At 45.7% G+C, this 12,872-nt stretch overlaps 1 protein-coding gene across 4 annotated transcripts in view; it reads left to right on the forward strand.

The window, feature by feature from the left end:
• CCDC93 (coiled-coil domain containing 93) overlaps positions 1-12,872 on the forward strand; it is an 87,822-nt gene that overhangs the window by 33,584 nt on the left and 41,366 nt on the right. For 3 of the 4 annotated variants that reach the window (XM_027589559.2, XM_027589561.2, XM_027589562.2), the window contains 4 exons: positions 3,468-3,504; positions 6,676-6,768; positions 7,055-7,105; positions 7,962-8,048. In XM_027589559.2, the coding sequence (XP_027445360.1) occupies positions 3,468-3,504; positions 6,676-6,768; positions 7,055-7,105; positions 7,962-8,048 (268 nt within the window). The remainder of the gene's footprint in view (positions 1-3,467; positions 3,505-6,675; positions 6,769-7,054; positions 7,106-7,961; positions 8,049-12,872) is intronic. The other variant, XM_027589560.2, reaches the window with a different exon arrangement.

The following is a 12,872-nucleotide window of genomic DNA, read 5'->3' on the forward strand; positions in this document are numbered from 1 at the left end:
AAAAAATTTATTAAGTTACATTAAAAAAATTAAAGACTCATGCTTGATTTAGTTATTGGAGAAAAGTTTAAGTTTGAAATAACTTGAATATGTAAACCTACTAATTTAAAGTTATCTATTTGGCTCTTAACATTTTTTTTTTTCAGACTGTGCTGTTCTAGAAGATGTACATCCTTGATGTTAAAGATCAAGTGTGAGGTGTAGGATATGAGGAAATAAAGGGGGGGTAAGAAGCCAGAGTTCGGTCGGTGCTGACAGCGTAGGACATCAGCAGGGCTGGTAGGTCAGAGCTAACACAGGGAAAGGTGGAAACAGATTAAAGCTCCTGGCAACTCCTGGCAGCACCGATCAGGCTGGCACTTGTGAGGAAAGGGCAGGGCAGACAGGGCAACAGGAGAGGGAGGCGGGAGGGTAGAGCAGCATACGTGTGAAAGATAAAGGAGAAGTAAATGCTTTGTAGTAGAAATAAGTTGAAGCATCCCCTTGTTCTTTGTGAGGGATGATAGGCCAAACAACATGGAGGTCTCCCAGAGACATCTTGACCAGTGAACATAATGAGGCAGGCATTAATAGGCGACCGAGGACAGCTCTTTGTCATGGAAGCCTTCTCATCATGTCACATAGCGAAGGAGGCCTTCAGAAAAATCAGATGGACTCTACTCATTCAGCATACATTTATTGAGTACCTACTGTGTGCCAAGCGCTGTCCTAGGTGCTGGGGATACAAAAGCAAATGGAGCTGTCTGAAACATGCTAAGTGAAGAAGTCAATTATAGACGGCCATCTAAGATTCTGTAAATATGTTATGTCCAGAATAGGCGAATCCATCAAATGACAGAAAACCAATGAGTGGTAGCCAGGGACTGGAGAGGGGGAATTGGGACTCACCGCTGATAGGTATGGCGTTTCTCTCTGGAGTGATGGAACTGTTCTGGAATTAGATAGTGGTGATGGTTGAACAAATTGCGAATCCACTAAGAACCATTGGAGTATATCGTTTCAAATGGTAAATTTTATGTGATACGAGTCATATCTCAGTTTAAAAAACGATAAAAAAAAAAATGAGTGAAGCACTCCCTCCAGGAGCACAACAGACAGATTTATAGGATTCGAGGTAATTATTGTAGCCTGTGGGATGAGCGCACTGATTTCCTTACTTAGACCTTTGGGTGGTCAGAAGGGTCTTCCCACAACCTGTGTCTTTACAAAGGAGTAGAAGGGGCAGTAACTGGGTCACTCACATTTAGTTGTTTACAAATGCTTTATTTGGAAAATCCAGAAAGTTTTGGGTCCTTAGATGAGGGCTCTCTGCCTGAGGGTATGTCATCTGCCCTGAGGGTCTCCACAGACTAAACACCTGGAAAACGAAGGAACACCCAAGGCGCAAGGTTACTTCTAGGAGTGGGGAACTGTGGTGAGACCCTCTGTTGGTCAGGGTTCTGACCAACCAGGGTTCCTCCAGCTAGTTTCAGCAATAGCGGTTGACTCCATGGATCCTTGGGAAGGTTTGAGAGGTGGGATCCAGGCTGAACCGGGGTCACTTCCCAGGCAGCACATCGGAACCGAGCCTCCCAAGGATGCTGCTTCTGCTTCCACCGTGGGGCGGCCAGCTGGTGGCCTGTGGGGTGGGGACGCCGGCCTCACGGCTGCTGACAAACAAACCACGCCACCTTGGCCCAGATCAGGATGCTGCCACCACAGCTGCTGGCCCCAGAACCAGGTCACCTCTGTGATCCACAGCAGCACCACACACCTCTGTGCTCAGCTGGCTACTGCACATTCACATCGCCAGGAAGTGCACCTGATTGGTGGGGCCTACGTTGCATCCCAAGCCGTGGGTGCAAGGGAGTAGAGAAAATAGAGTCTTTGGGGTGCCTGGGTGGCTCAGTCAGTTAAGCGTCCGACTCTTGATTTCGGCTCAGGTCATGATCTCAGGGTCCTGAGATGGAGCCCTGCATCGGCCTCCGCATTCAGAGTGGAGCCTGCTAGAGATTCTCTCTCCCTCTCCCTCTGCCCTCCCCTCCCCCCGCTAAAAAAAAAAAGAAAAAGAAAATAGGGTCTTTTGTTTCCCAGCCTCTGTAGTATAGGAAGATGCAGTAGACATTGTGAAACTAATGCACAGAATCTGTCCTAAGGTCCTTTAGAAACTGTGTGTGGACACTCCGAATTTACCTTCAGTCGGCTGCACTTCATACCTGGACATTTATGCTGAATGAATGGGCACACTGCCCGGGCGGGACTCTGTGGTCTCTCCAGTTATATGACAGCATACCGCAAGGCTAGGTGATGCTTTGGCTTCTTGATTCCTGCATGTTCTTCCACTTCTGTTGGGCTTATTTGTTCAACATACGTTAGAAATACAAAATATAAAAAAAGTAGCTCTCGTGCCCTCTGGGAAGAGGGTGCAGACAGGCACACAGACCGTTGGACGTGACCGCCATCTGGGAGGTGGGGGGAACACGTGCAGAAGAGGTGGCTTGAGAGCTGAGGTGTGGGCGCGAATGGGAAGTAGGAGAACAGCACGGCGTGGGCACAGCTCTCTGTCGGGCAGCGGATGCACAGGAGCTTGTCAGGTGAGGAGGTGAGGCTAGGAGGTTGCTAGGCAGAGCCATAGAAGGGAAGCCCTGATGAAGGTGCCCCAGAGGGAGGAGGCCCTCCACTGATGCGTGCAGACGAGGCCACTGGGAAGCTGGAGAGGGAGTGAGGAGGAGTGGGAGTGCAGTAAGGCTGGGGACCAGCACACCGGCCCAGTGGGTGAGGCATGGCGTGAGCGAGGGTAGAGTCCTTCATTTGCTTTTCTTAAATGGCCGGCATGTACCTTTGTCTCTTTAGAAACTACTTGAAGGTAAGTGAGGTGTGGTGTTTGGCATCATGCTTTTTGTTTTAGGTCGAATGGGTTCTGCATTGTTACACTTGCTTTAAAAAAAAAAAAGAACCTAAAAAATAAACTAATTTAAACTAAAGTGCATTTGTGAGTTTATTTGAATTTAAGGTTGCCTGAAGTGAACACATAACATTGTTGGCATCATGGTTGGGCTGCGTCTGAGAATGGAAAACGGGCCGGACTCCAGGTTCTGAACATAACCATTAGAGAGCATCCTTAGCCCGAACAAATACACTCACATTTGTTTATACAGAAAGTTTTAAGCCTTTTAGCTTAAACTTTGGGCCTGAAATACAGCTCCTGATTCAAAGAGTAATGGTTGCACTTAAAGAGAATATTGCACTCTGTGCCCTCTGAGAGTTCCCATTTATAGTATTCATGTGGCAAATAGAATGGCTGACCCTTTATTCAAAAACAGTGGAATATGTCTGTGGTTCAGGCACTTAAAACATTTTCTCCAGTTACCATATGGTCTAAATTTTCTTTGGTGCTTTTCATATAAAAATCCAACCAAAATGCATTGACCCCAAATTTGTGTGACTTTTGAATAGTAATTGATCTCCCCTTTTTTTGTGGCCTGCAGGAGATACGGATTTAGCCGCCAGAGCAAAACAGAGAAGGTAAGAAAAGCAAGGATAACGGGAGAGAACGTTGGAGAGATGGAAGCGCCCCTCCCCTTTGCCTCTGTCTGACCCTGACGGGCCACCTGCCTAGCAAGAGTGGGGGGGATGGCACTGCGGCGCACCGGGCTCCGGTCCCTGAGCAACCCCGGGGCAGCGGGGATGTGGCAGCTACCTTGGGCCCCTGGATCTCCCTCGTAGCTGCGGCATGCTACCTTTGCAGGCCAGAGAGCTGAAGCAGCAGCCTCATGGAAGGGCTAGAAGTGAAAGGTGATGGGAATCATGGCCCCAGGGCCAACCAGGTGGGCTCTCCTAACTCCAGAGGTGTGAAGATGAAGTCCGCTTCAGGGCCCTGAGCGCTGCCCCCTTGATGAGGGAGACCCTAGACAGGTGTGAGCAGGGTGCTGCCAGTGACATAGAACACAGCCATATATTGCAGGCCTGCCCTAAGACAACCTAGGGTGGAAAACTCAGGTAAGTCAAGATGGGGTTTCTCACTTCACAGAGCAGTCTCAGAAATTTCCCTTAATTTATATATTTATTGATGACCCTTAATTTTGTCAGCTGCAGGGCAGTCATGTAAATATTACAGTGCCAAACCCTTACTGTGTCTCAGTCCCTTTGTTCAGGGCTCTGCATGTTTTTTTTTTTTTTTTTTCCACTTCTCTAAAAAACTCTATGAAGAAGACAGTACCTTTTTTCAGAAAAGCCGAGGTCAGAAAGTTGCAAGGCTCAGGGAGGCTCCGGGATTTGTCCAAGATCACGTAAGCCCTTAAAGTGCCATAATAAGAATCTGAACCCAGGTCTGTGACATCAAAGCCTGTGCTCTTGACCACTGCCTTTTAAATAATAAAGTGCTAACTAAAGTTGTCAGTGGCCTCTTAAAAAGCAGAGTCCTAGAGTCTGAGATCTATGGGTACCCTTTTTTTTCCTCACTCCCCAGCAGACGCCCAGAGTTTCTTGCATCGGACGCTTCCTCCCTCTGCTCTGTTCTTCGGCCTCCCCCCGACCCCCTCTGTCCAGAACCCCTATCCTTCAGTCTCTCCACGAAGCCTGTCCCGGCTCCCAGCCTCCCTCTGTGTTAGGTGGTGGTTGCTGTCGCAGTCAGCGGAGGGCACGGATGGTGACTGGGAGCGTGTGTGCTGAAGTCAGGCTGGCTGGTTTCAGATCGCTCCCCTGCATGACTTCGGACAGTGTACCGACTCGCTGTGCCTTAGCTTGCAGCATCGGTGGGAAGGCTGACTCATCACACAGGAGATATTTAATAAGCACTAGCTATTTTATCAGTGGCATTTATTTATTTATCATAGATTAGGATAGCTTCTTTCTTGGTCTTCTCGTCATTTATTTTTTCCACAGTGGTGTGTTTATTCTGAACTAAACAGTCATTTCCTCCAAAGCAAGGTGTTTTCTGGATTTGAGTATATGTCAGGTGGCATCTGATATATGATAAGAATTTGACGTGTACATTCAATTTGGTATGTAAGTTAGTCTGAAAAGAATGTGTGTGTGGGTATTGGGTATATTAATTATGATTGGAAAAATCATGTGATGCCCATTAAATAGTATTCACCTTGGGCTTGTCTACAAATACAGATACGGGTTTCCTCCACTATTGCAAAATAGAGTATACCTATAAAGCCTTTTATAAGCCAAAATGGTGTGAAGCAAAGAAGCAATTGCCATTAATTTATATGAAAAAATTTTTGAGCATTCCTAGACCCAAAAAATAACCTCTCTTAGGCTTTTCTGACACACGCCGTACTAAGAGACACACAAAATAAATTGAGATAAAGCACAGATGCTCAGATACAATTCTAAGCTCTGGTGGCTTGATGCTGAGATGCTGAGTGTCGTTCCCAGGGGAGGAGCTTGGCAGCCCACCCTCACCGCCAAGGTTACACACTCCCTCTTAATGGCTCACGGCTAAACAAACACTGAAAACTGTTTGCACTTTCACTTTTTATTGTAAAAGCAAAAATCTTTTTCAGATGTCTTTTGGTCAGCAACAGTAGGTACCAATGTAGGTCTTTTGTGAAAGCAGAGTGGCCTAACACAAGCTTCCGAAAGCAGGGGATACCTGTATGCTTGGCAATTAGGAGCTCACAGTGTTCTCTGGGGTCCGTTATAGGCAGGTTATAGAAAAGCTTTCTAGCATTGGGATGGTCTAAGGAGGGTGTCTGAGACCGCCAGTTCTCTTTTTCAACCCAAGAAGACCCTGATATCCAGAGAAGGCAAGCCCACGGTCACCCAGCTGGTGGGTGCAGAGATGGAGTTAACACCAAGCACTCTGGACTTGCAGTGCAGGTTTGAGAAACAGTGTTTAATCCAGGTGTCTTGAGTGTGGTGTTGGGTACATTTAGAGCTTGAGGCTGGGTCCAGAGCAAAAAACTTGATCACCAGGTGAAGCAGTTTGATGTTTATCCTTCAGGCCAGTGGTTTTTAAACTGTTGACCACTCTCGGCAGTAAGAATTCTATTTTTCATCATGATTCGGTACACACACACACACACACACACACACACACACACACACACACACACACACACACACACACACACACACACACACACACACACACACACACACACACACACACACACACACACACACACACACACACACACACACACACACACACACACACACACACACACACACACACACACACACACACACACACACACACACACACCCTCCAAAATAAAAGTTTCAGACAGTAGTACTTACCCCTTTACTACATGCAAAGCACTCTGGTGTGTCCTGTTCTCTTATTTTTGCTTAATTTATGTAGATGCTGGCCATACCTGCTAAGGGACTTTCATGTCCCACTGATGGGTCTCAACTGGCTGTTTGAGTAAAACACTCCTTTAGGCAGTGATTTGCTTTTGAAGGCGTTAAAGCAAAGGGGAGCCCCAGTCAAAGGGTAAGTCTGGCAAATGTGTGCGACCTGATAGGAATTGAATCAGCAAGCAGAGCAGCTCGACCTGCTCGGTCTGTGGTTGGACTGGAAGCTCAGGTCTCTAGATTCCCCACTGCTTGGCAGGGACCCGTTCACCTTTCCAGATCTGCGGGTTGTCTTTCACAGATCTGTGTCCCTTTGCATTGTTGTCCTTTCTCTACTGAGTCTTTGTCTCCAGGGCCCAGCTATTTTTGCATCTTCCTTTCCAGGCCGAGGACAAGAAAACGGCACTTCCCTCAGGGCTCTCGGCTGCGGAAAAAGCTGATGCCCATGAGGAAGATGAGCTTCAAGCTGCTGAAGAGGTGTGTGGCCCACGTAGGTCCCTGGGGTTTGTGCTTCAGTCATCTGGGGAAAAATTGCCCCTTCATCCCCAGCTTTGCAAAACGGCTAGCTGCCTCCCACACTGCTGTTAGCTGGCCTCTCACACTCTTTCCAGTTTCCTTTTCTCACCCCTTCTCCCATGAGCCTCACTATGAGAGAGCAAGTAAACAACCCTTGGGTTGCACCACAAAGGTCTGTGTAGACCCACTGAGGAAGGCTTAGGCGCTGGGGTCCACTCACTGCTACTTCTCCCCATTTCTCTTCCAGCAGCGTATTCAGTCGTTGATGACCAAGATGACTGCCATGGCGAATGAGGAGGTGAGGGGAGGCTGCGCGGGGGGCGCGGTGTGGAGGTGGGGACGTGGAACCACCCCGCGCTGCCCCGGGGGGCCTCCTTCCAGAGGGACCCCCTTCATCAGAGCCCTGTCTTTTCAGTACTCAGTGCTTCCTCTTTCCTTAGGGTCTTTCTTTCGGGAAGCTTTTTTACCAGTGCATAGCATTGCCGTCCTTGGGAACCTCTGGGGGTCTGGAAGGACCCCTGGGAGGGTCCCTCTACCCTCTGTAGAGGAGCCGTGGTTCAGCCCTGCCTCTCCATAACCACTCATGCCAGAAGAGCCCTCGTCTTCTGTTTCCTTCCCACGCCATCGGGGTAGAAAATAGAACACCTCATTTATCGTTGGTCTTCCAGAGCTCAAGTCCTGTCCAAAAGGTTTCACCAAGGGCTTTGAAAGGATCCCTCCTTCTTAGGGCAGGAAAGGCCTGTGGTAGTTAAAAGATATTTGGAGAGTTCTAAGATTCCTGTTCCTCTCCCATTTGTCCTTCTTTTTCCCCTGAGTCGTCAGCCCTCCATGTTCCCTACAGGCTCTGTCAGTGATGCTGAGGAAGAGACCCTGAGATGGGGTATTTGGGGTAAAGAATGATTTCCCAGGGGCACCCAGGGACCAGGGAGAATCTGGCACAATCAACCGAATGACTCAGAAGGTAGAGAGATGGCTTAACATTTGGCCCAAGGCTTGTTTTCCCCATTCCTTTTTGATGGATATCTAAACAAAAGCCAGGGTATTCTTCCCCCTGGGAATATTACCTGTTTTTGCTCTATGACTCAGGGCGTTCAGATTTTCCAGTTCTGTGAAAGACAGGCATGACCTAGAAACCTCTCTCCCTGTGATTGCAGAGCCGCCTCACCGCCAGCTCAGTAGGCCAAATTGTGGGACTCTGCTCCGCCGAGATCAAGCAGATTGTGTCCGAGTATGCAGAGAAGGTACGTGGGGGCCCGGCTGGAGTCTTTGCCTCAGGTCATGCCCCCAGGATTTGTTCTGTGTCCCTACACCCTTTTGCATCATCGATGGAGTCAAGTTGTAATTCACCAGCAACATTTGTCAAAAACATGCATGCCATGCAAAGCTGTCAGCATTTGCCCGTTAGCTCAGTTAATTTTCTTCTGCAGTGCCTATTTTTCTATACATATAAAGAGAAAACCTGTCTCTCAAGAGCAATGATCGCGTCTGATAAATAGATTCCTGAGGTATAGCACAGACATTTTTCCTTCTCTACCAGGTTTCTTATAACTCGGGCTCAGTTTGGTGATTGGGTCTAAGAATAAGCTTTGCCACTTAGGAGACAAACTCCATAACTCAGCCAAGCCCAAGGCAAAATTTTTTGTTCCACTTTATTAAAAGGGTGTAGAATGAACTAAAGCCTGAAAGTCATAATTTCAGTGTTAGATTTTTTTCTATCCTAAGAATGGGCAGCAGGACCTTGACTATTTCAGGGAAACAGTGATTAATCATTTTGCACGTAACTGATTCTGGTCGGGCTAAGATGTAGTATCAGTAAAATCAGATTTACAGGGCATTGTTCCACATCCTTCCTTTCCCGGCCATACTCAATCCATCCCCCTAAAATGTTGATGTCTGTTGAAACATCCAGCTTTGCTTTCCCTGTCTCAGAACCTTGACCACAAATTAGTTCTGCTCTGACCCTCCGTGCAATATTCTCCTGAAGTGATTTTACACAGATGATGTACTTGGGGAAGGGATGTCTCCTGAAACTGAGAGTTATGACCTACTGTAAACACAGCAGGTGGTCACCTCCCACCAAGTGAGGGGTCTTTGAGCAATACAGTGAGTAAAATGGCTTAGAATGTCTGGGGGTGCGATTCTCATGTTTCCCCTATGCACCCCCCGCCAAGTCAGTGCTTCTTACTATGGGTTTTCTAATCCAACTTTCATAGAGTCCAAAGTGTCCTCTGTTTCAATTTGCCACCCAGGAAAGGTGACTGTGGTCAAAGTGTCCTCAGAGATTTGACCGGAAAATGACTTAGATAATCCTAAAAGTACAAACCAGCTTAAAAGCCTTCAAAATGTAGTTGAGGAGAATGATTCATTCATTGCCCCAAGAAGAAAGTTTCTTGATTTGTGGTCAGCACACACATGGATGGCAAGAGTGTGAATCTACATTTGCCCTTATGTTGCCCCATATCATTGCTGAATCCAGTTTTTTAAAAAAGACAGCTAGAAGATGGGGCACTCACTGCAGGGGCCCTGACTTTTGTCTTCATACTTGCCCACTGCAGGCAGATAGGAGCTCAGATTATTTTAAGAGGGAAAGCCAGCAGGCTGACCCTCCTTTGTTGGTAATATGCCTCTCCTTGCCTGGGAGTCCTGAAGCTTACCTCTTTCCCCAGTCAGCTCTGCATGTCCATGTCTCCTGGATCTCTTATCCCCTGAACTTTCCCCTCCTCACCCTTGTAGAGTGATCTATACCCAACACGAGTGGCTGCACTCTCTACCTCCATTCCATTCTTCCAGAAGAGAGTGACATTAGAAGTAGTTTTGGACAGGTCTCTTTCTAAGGACATATATAATTAAACTTCTCATGAAGAATTAGAGGTCCAGAGTTCACTGCTTGATTGTGTTGTTTGCATTATGTATGTAGATCATACAGCATCAAAGGTAATGATTTTTAAAATTAAATCCTATTAATCCTATTCCCATATCACAGTCATCTCACATTTACATATTACCCCCCAGGGTTTGTCCCACATATCCATGGTTGTTCCTAGTTGCAGCTATCATGTATATCTAAAAGAGGTAGGGTGATAGAGTTAAAAAGACAGCATTTGAAGTCATACCTTGGTTCATACCTGTCCCCTCTACTTCCCAGCTATATGACCTTGACCAACCTATTTAACCCCTCTTTGCCCTCGTATCTCCCCCTATAAAATGGGATAATATTACTTTGCTGTCAGGGTGTTGTGAAGATTAAGTAAAATGTGACTAAATGCCTCAAACAGTGTCTGGCACGTGATAGCTATTCAGCTAATGGTCGCTTTCATTTGCTTTTTTATAGTCTGCATTTTTTTTATGTGATTTCAAATCCTAAACATTTTCTGTGTTTCTAGCCTTTGCGGTTATTTGAATATTGGATAATCCGTGTGTTAGTACAGCCCAATTCCTCAAACATTTCCCTATTGTTCGACTTTTGTTTGTGTTTGCCATTGTGGATAACGCTGTCGTAAACTCTGAGCAGGTAGTTTCTACTAAAAGGTTTCCTAGGAGTTGGATGTTGGGTTATGACTTCTCTTTGTTGCTTTACAAATAAGCTGTAACAACATAAAATACTGTCAGTGATGAGGGGCTTCACCATGGCCCCACATTTCCAACTTTGTTCATTTGTCTAACTTGCTACTTTAGTACCATAAAGTGGCACCTCTTTCAACCCAAGAGGTTGGACCATGGTTCCATGTTTTGTTTACTCTCTTTTCTACTATGTAAATTGTCTGTTATTCCCTGTACTCATTTATCTTTTGGATATGTGATGTTTTTCTTGTAAATTTGTATATAGTCTGTATTCTATATTTATGTATTTCATCACGGAAGTATTTCTTGGCTGTTCTTTTATTTTTGAATTGCTTTTCATTATAAACAAGGAATTTGTACCTAAATCAGTAGATCTTTTTGTTATTGTTTCCAGGTGACAGGGTCATCATTTTTCCATGGATCCAGTAAAGTAATCCATTACATTTCAGTTCGTCTTTTACTGATTATGTTTAATTCTTTAACTTATGTAGAGTTCACTTTTATTTAGTCTAATGGGATCCGTGCTAATTTTCCTCCTCCTGTCCACTCTCCTAATACCATTTATTCATAATTTCTTTATACTTACTTGGAGATAGCTTACTGTATTTTTGTGGTTTTGATCTAATTTAAACTGTATATGGACTCTTTCTTTATTGGTTTACACTCCTCTAATTTTATGCAAGTTCCATGAAGTTATGTTTGACTTTGTTGTAGTTGTTTGCATTATTGTTTGCTCTTGTTTTATCAGTGGCCTCCCACCAGAGATCACGAGGAGCACACTGTAGTTGAACAGTAGGATTTATTGCTGGTACTGGTGGGGGAGACTGTGCACGAGCGAGAAGCCATACAGCATCTCAGTAAGGAGGCATTAGAAAAGACGTACTATGGGATTTGGGCTTGTTTTAGGGGTTTTGAGGGAAGGACCAAGAAGGTAGGGGCTTTGCTTTGTGTTGGATGTTTTAAGGAAGGGCAATTCTATAGAAGAGTGTCTAAATAAATTTTATAAGATGGAGGAATGAAAAACAATTAAAAAGATGGGGTAATGAGTCAGGGTTAAAGCAGTGTACTCATATTAGCCAGTATAGGGGGATGTTTGGTCCATTTTTGTGATTTGAGCAACGATTAGGTTTTGTCCGTGTTCAGACATGATTACAGAGTGGTCATGTTTTTGCCTTCATCTTCAAGACCTTGTGTGATGTTGACATTCTTTGGAATTACCTATGTTTAACACCAAGACCTAGTATGTGCAGGGCAACTCCCAGCAACATCAAGGCCTTGCTGAGAATGCCAGGTCGGTTTTCAGATGCCAGAGGCTACTTTACTTTTCCTCTGTTCATATAATTAGTTATCTATTGCTGCATAGCAATATTACTACAAAGATAGTAGCTTAAAACAACACACATTTATTATCTCACAGTCTCCGGGTCAGCAGTTGAGCATAGATTAGCAGGATTCTTTGTTTAGGACTCTCACAAGATTGCAATGAAGGTGCTGCCCGGGGCTGCTTTCTCATCTGAGGCTCAACTGGGGCAGGATCCACTTCTAAGCTCATGTGGTTGTTAGCAGCATTCAGCCTGTTGGCTGAAGTCCTCAGCTCTTGCTGGCTGCCAGCTGGAGGCTGCCCTCAGTTCCTTGCCATGTGGCCTTCCCCAACATTGCCACTTGTTTCATCAAAGCCAGCAAGGGAGAGCACCTCCTCATAGGCTAGACATTATACTTCTCTGTAATAGCTATGTACATGCACTCACATCTGTCCCATCACTTTGCTGTTTTCTGTTGGTTAGAAAGAAGTCACAGGTCTCACCCCCATTCAGGGGAGGGGCTTACACAAAGGCCTGAACACCAGGAGGCAGAAGGATAGGGCTTTTGTGGGTTGTCCACCACAGTGTGTTTGTATTTCACTTTAATCTTACTGCCATGAGGGGCGCCTGGGTGGCTCAGTCGTTAAGCATCTGCCTTCAGCTCAGGTCATGATCTCAGGGTCCTGGGATTGAGCCCTGCATCGGGCTCCCTGCTCAGTGGGAAGCCTTCTTCTCCTTCTCCCACTCCCCCTGCTTGTGTTCCCTCTCTCACTGTTTCTCTCTATCAAATAAATAAATAAATAATATATATATATATCTAATCTTACTGCCATGAATTGGGCTGATACCAGGCACTGGCAATTTATCTAAAATCCATGCCCTTACCTTCAGGGTTTCAGTAATGAATCCCTTGGAAGTGGGGGTGGGATTGAGGGATGCCCCAAAGGGAAGCCATCAGAGGCACTTGAAAGAAACCCAAATTAGGCTGTGAACAGGATGGATTTTTGCTTAGTGAAGAAAAGGAAAGGGACAAGATAGTTTTGGGAGGATGAAAGAGTGAAAATGATTTTGTGACCAAGGAATGAATCGAACAGCCGGCCTGGTGCAAGTTGGAAACTTGACAGGCATTGGGATATAAAAATGTGGTAAAACACATGTGCAGGCTTCTCTTTGATTTGTAACGTTCACAAGTTCTTATAGTAG

Source organism: Zalophus californianus, chromosome 3 (genome assembly GCF_009762305.2).
Source record: "Zalophus californianus isolate mZalCal1 chromosome 3, mZalCal1.pri.v2, whole genome shotgun sequence".
Taxonomy (NCBI): domain Eukaryota; kingdom Metazoa; phylum Chordata; class Mammalia; order Carnivora; family Otariidae; genus Zalophus; species Zalophus californianus.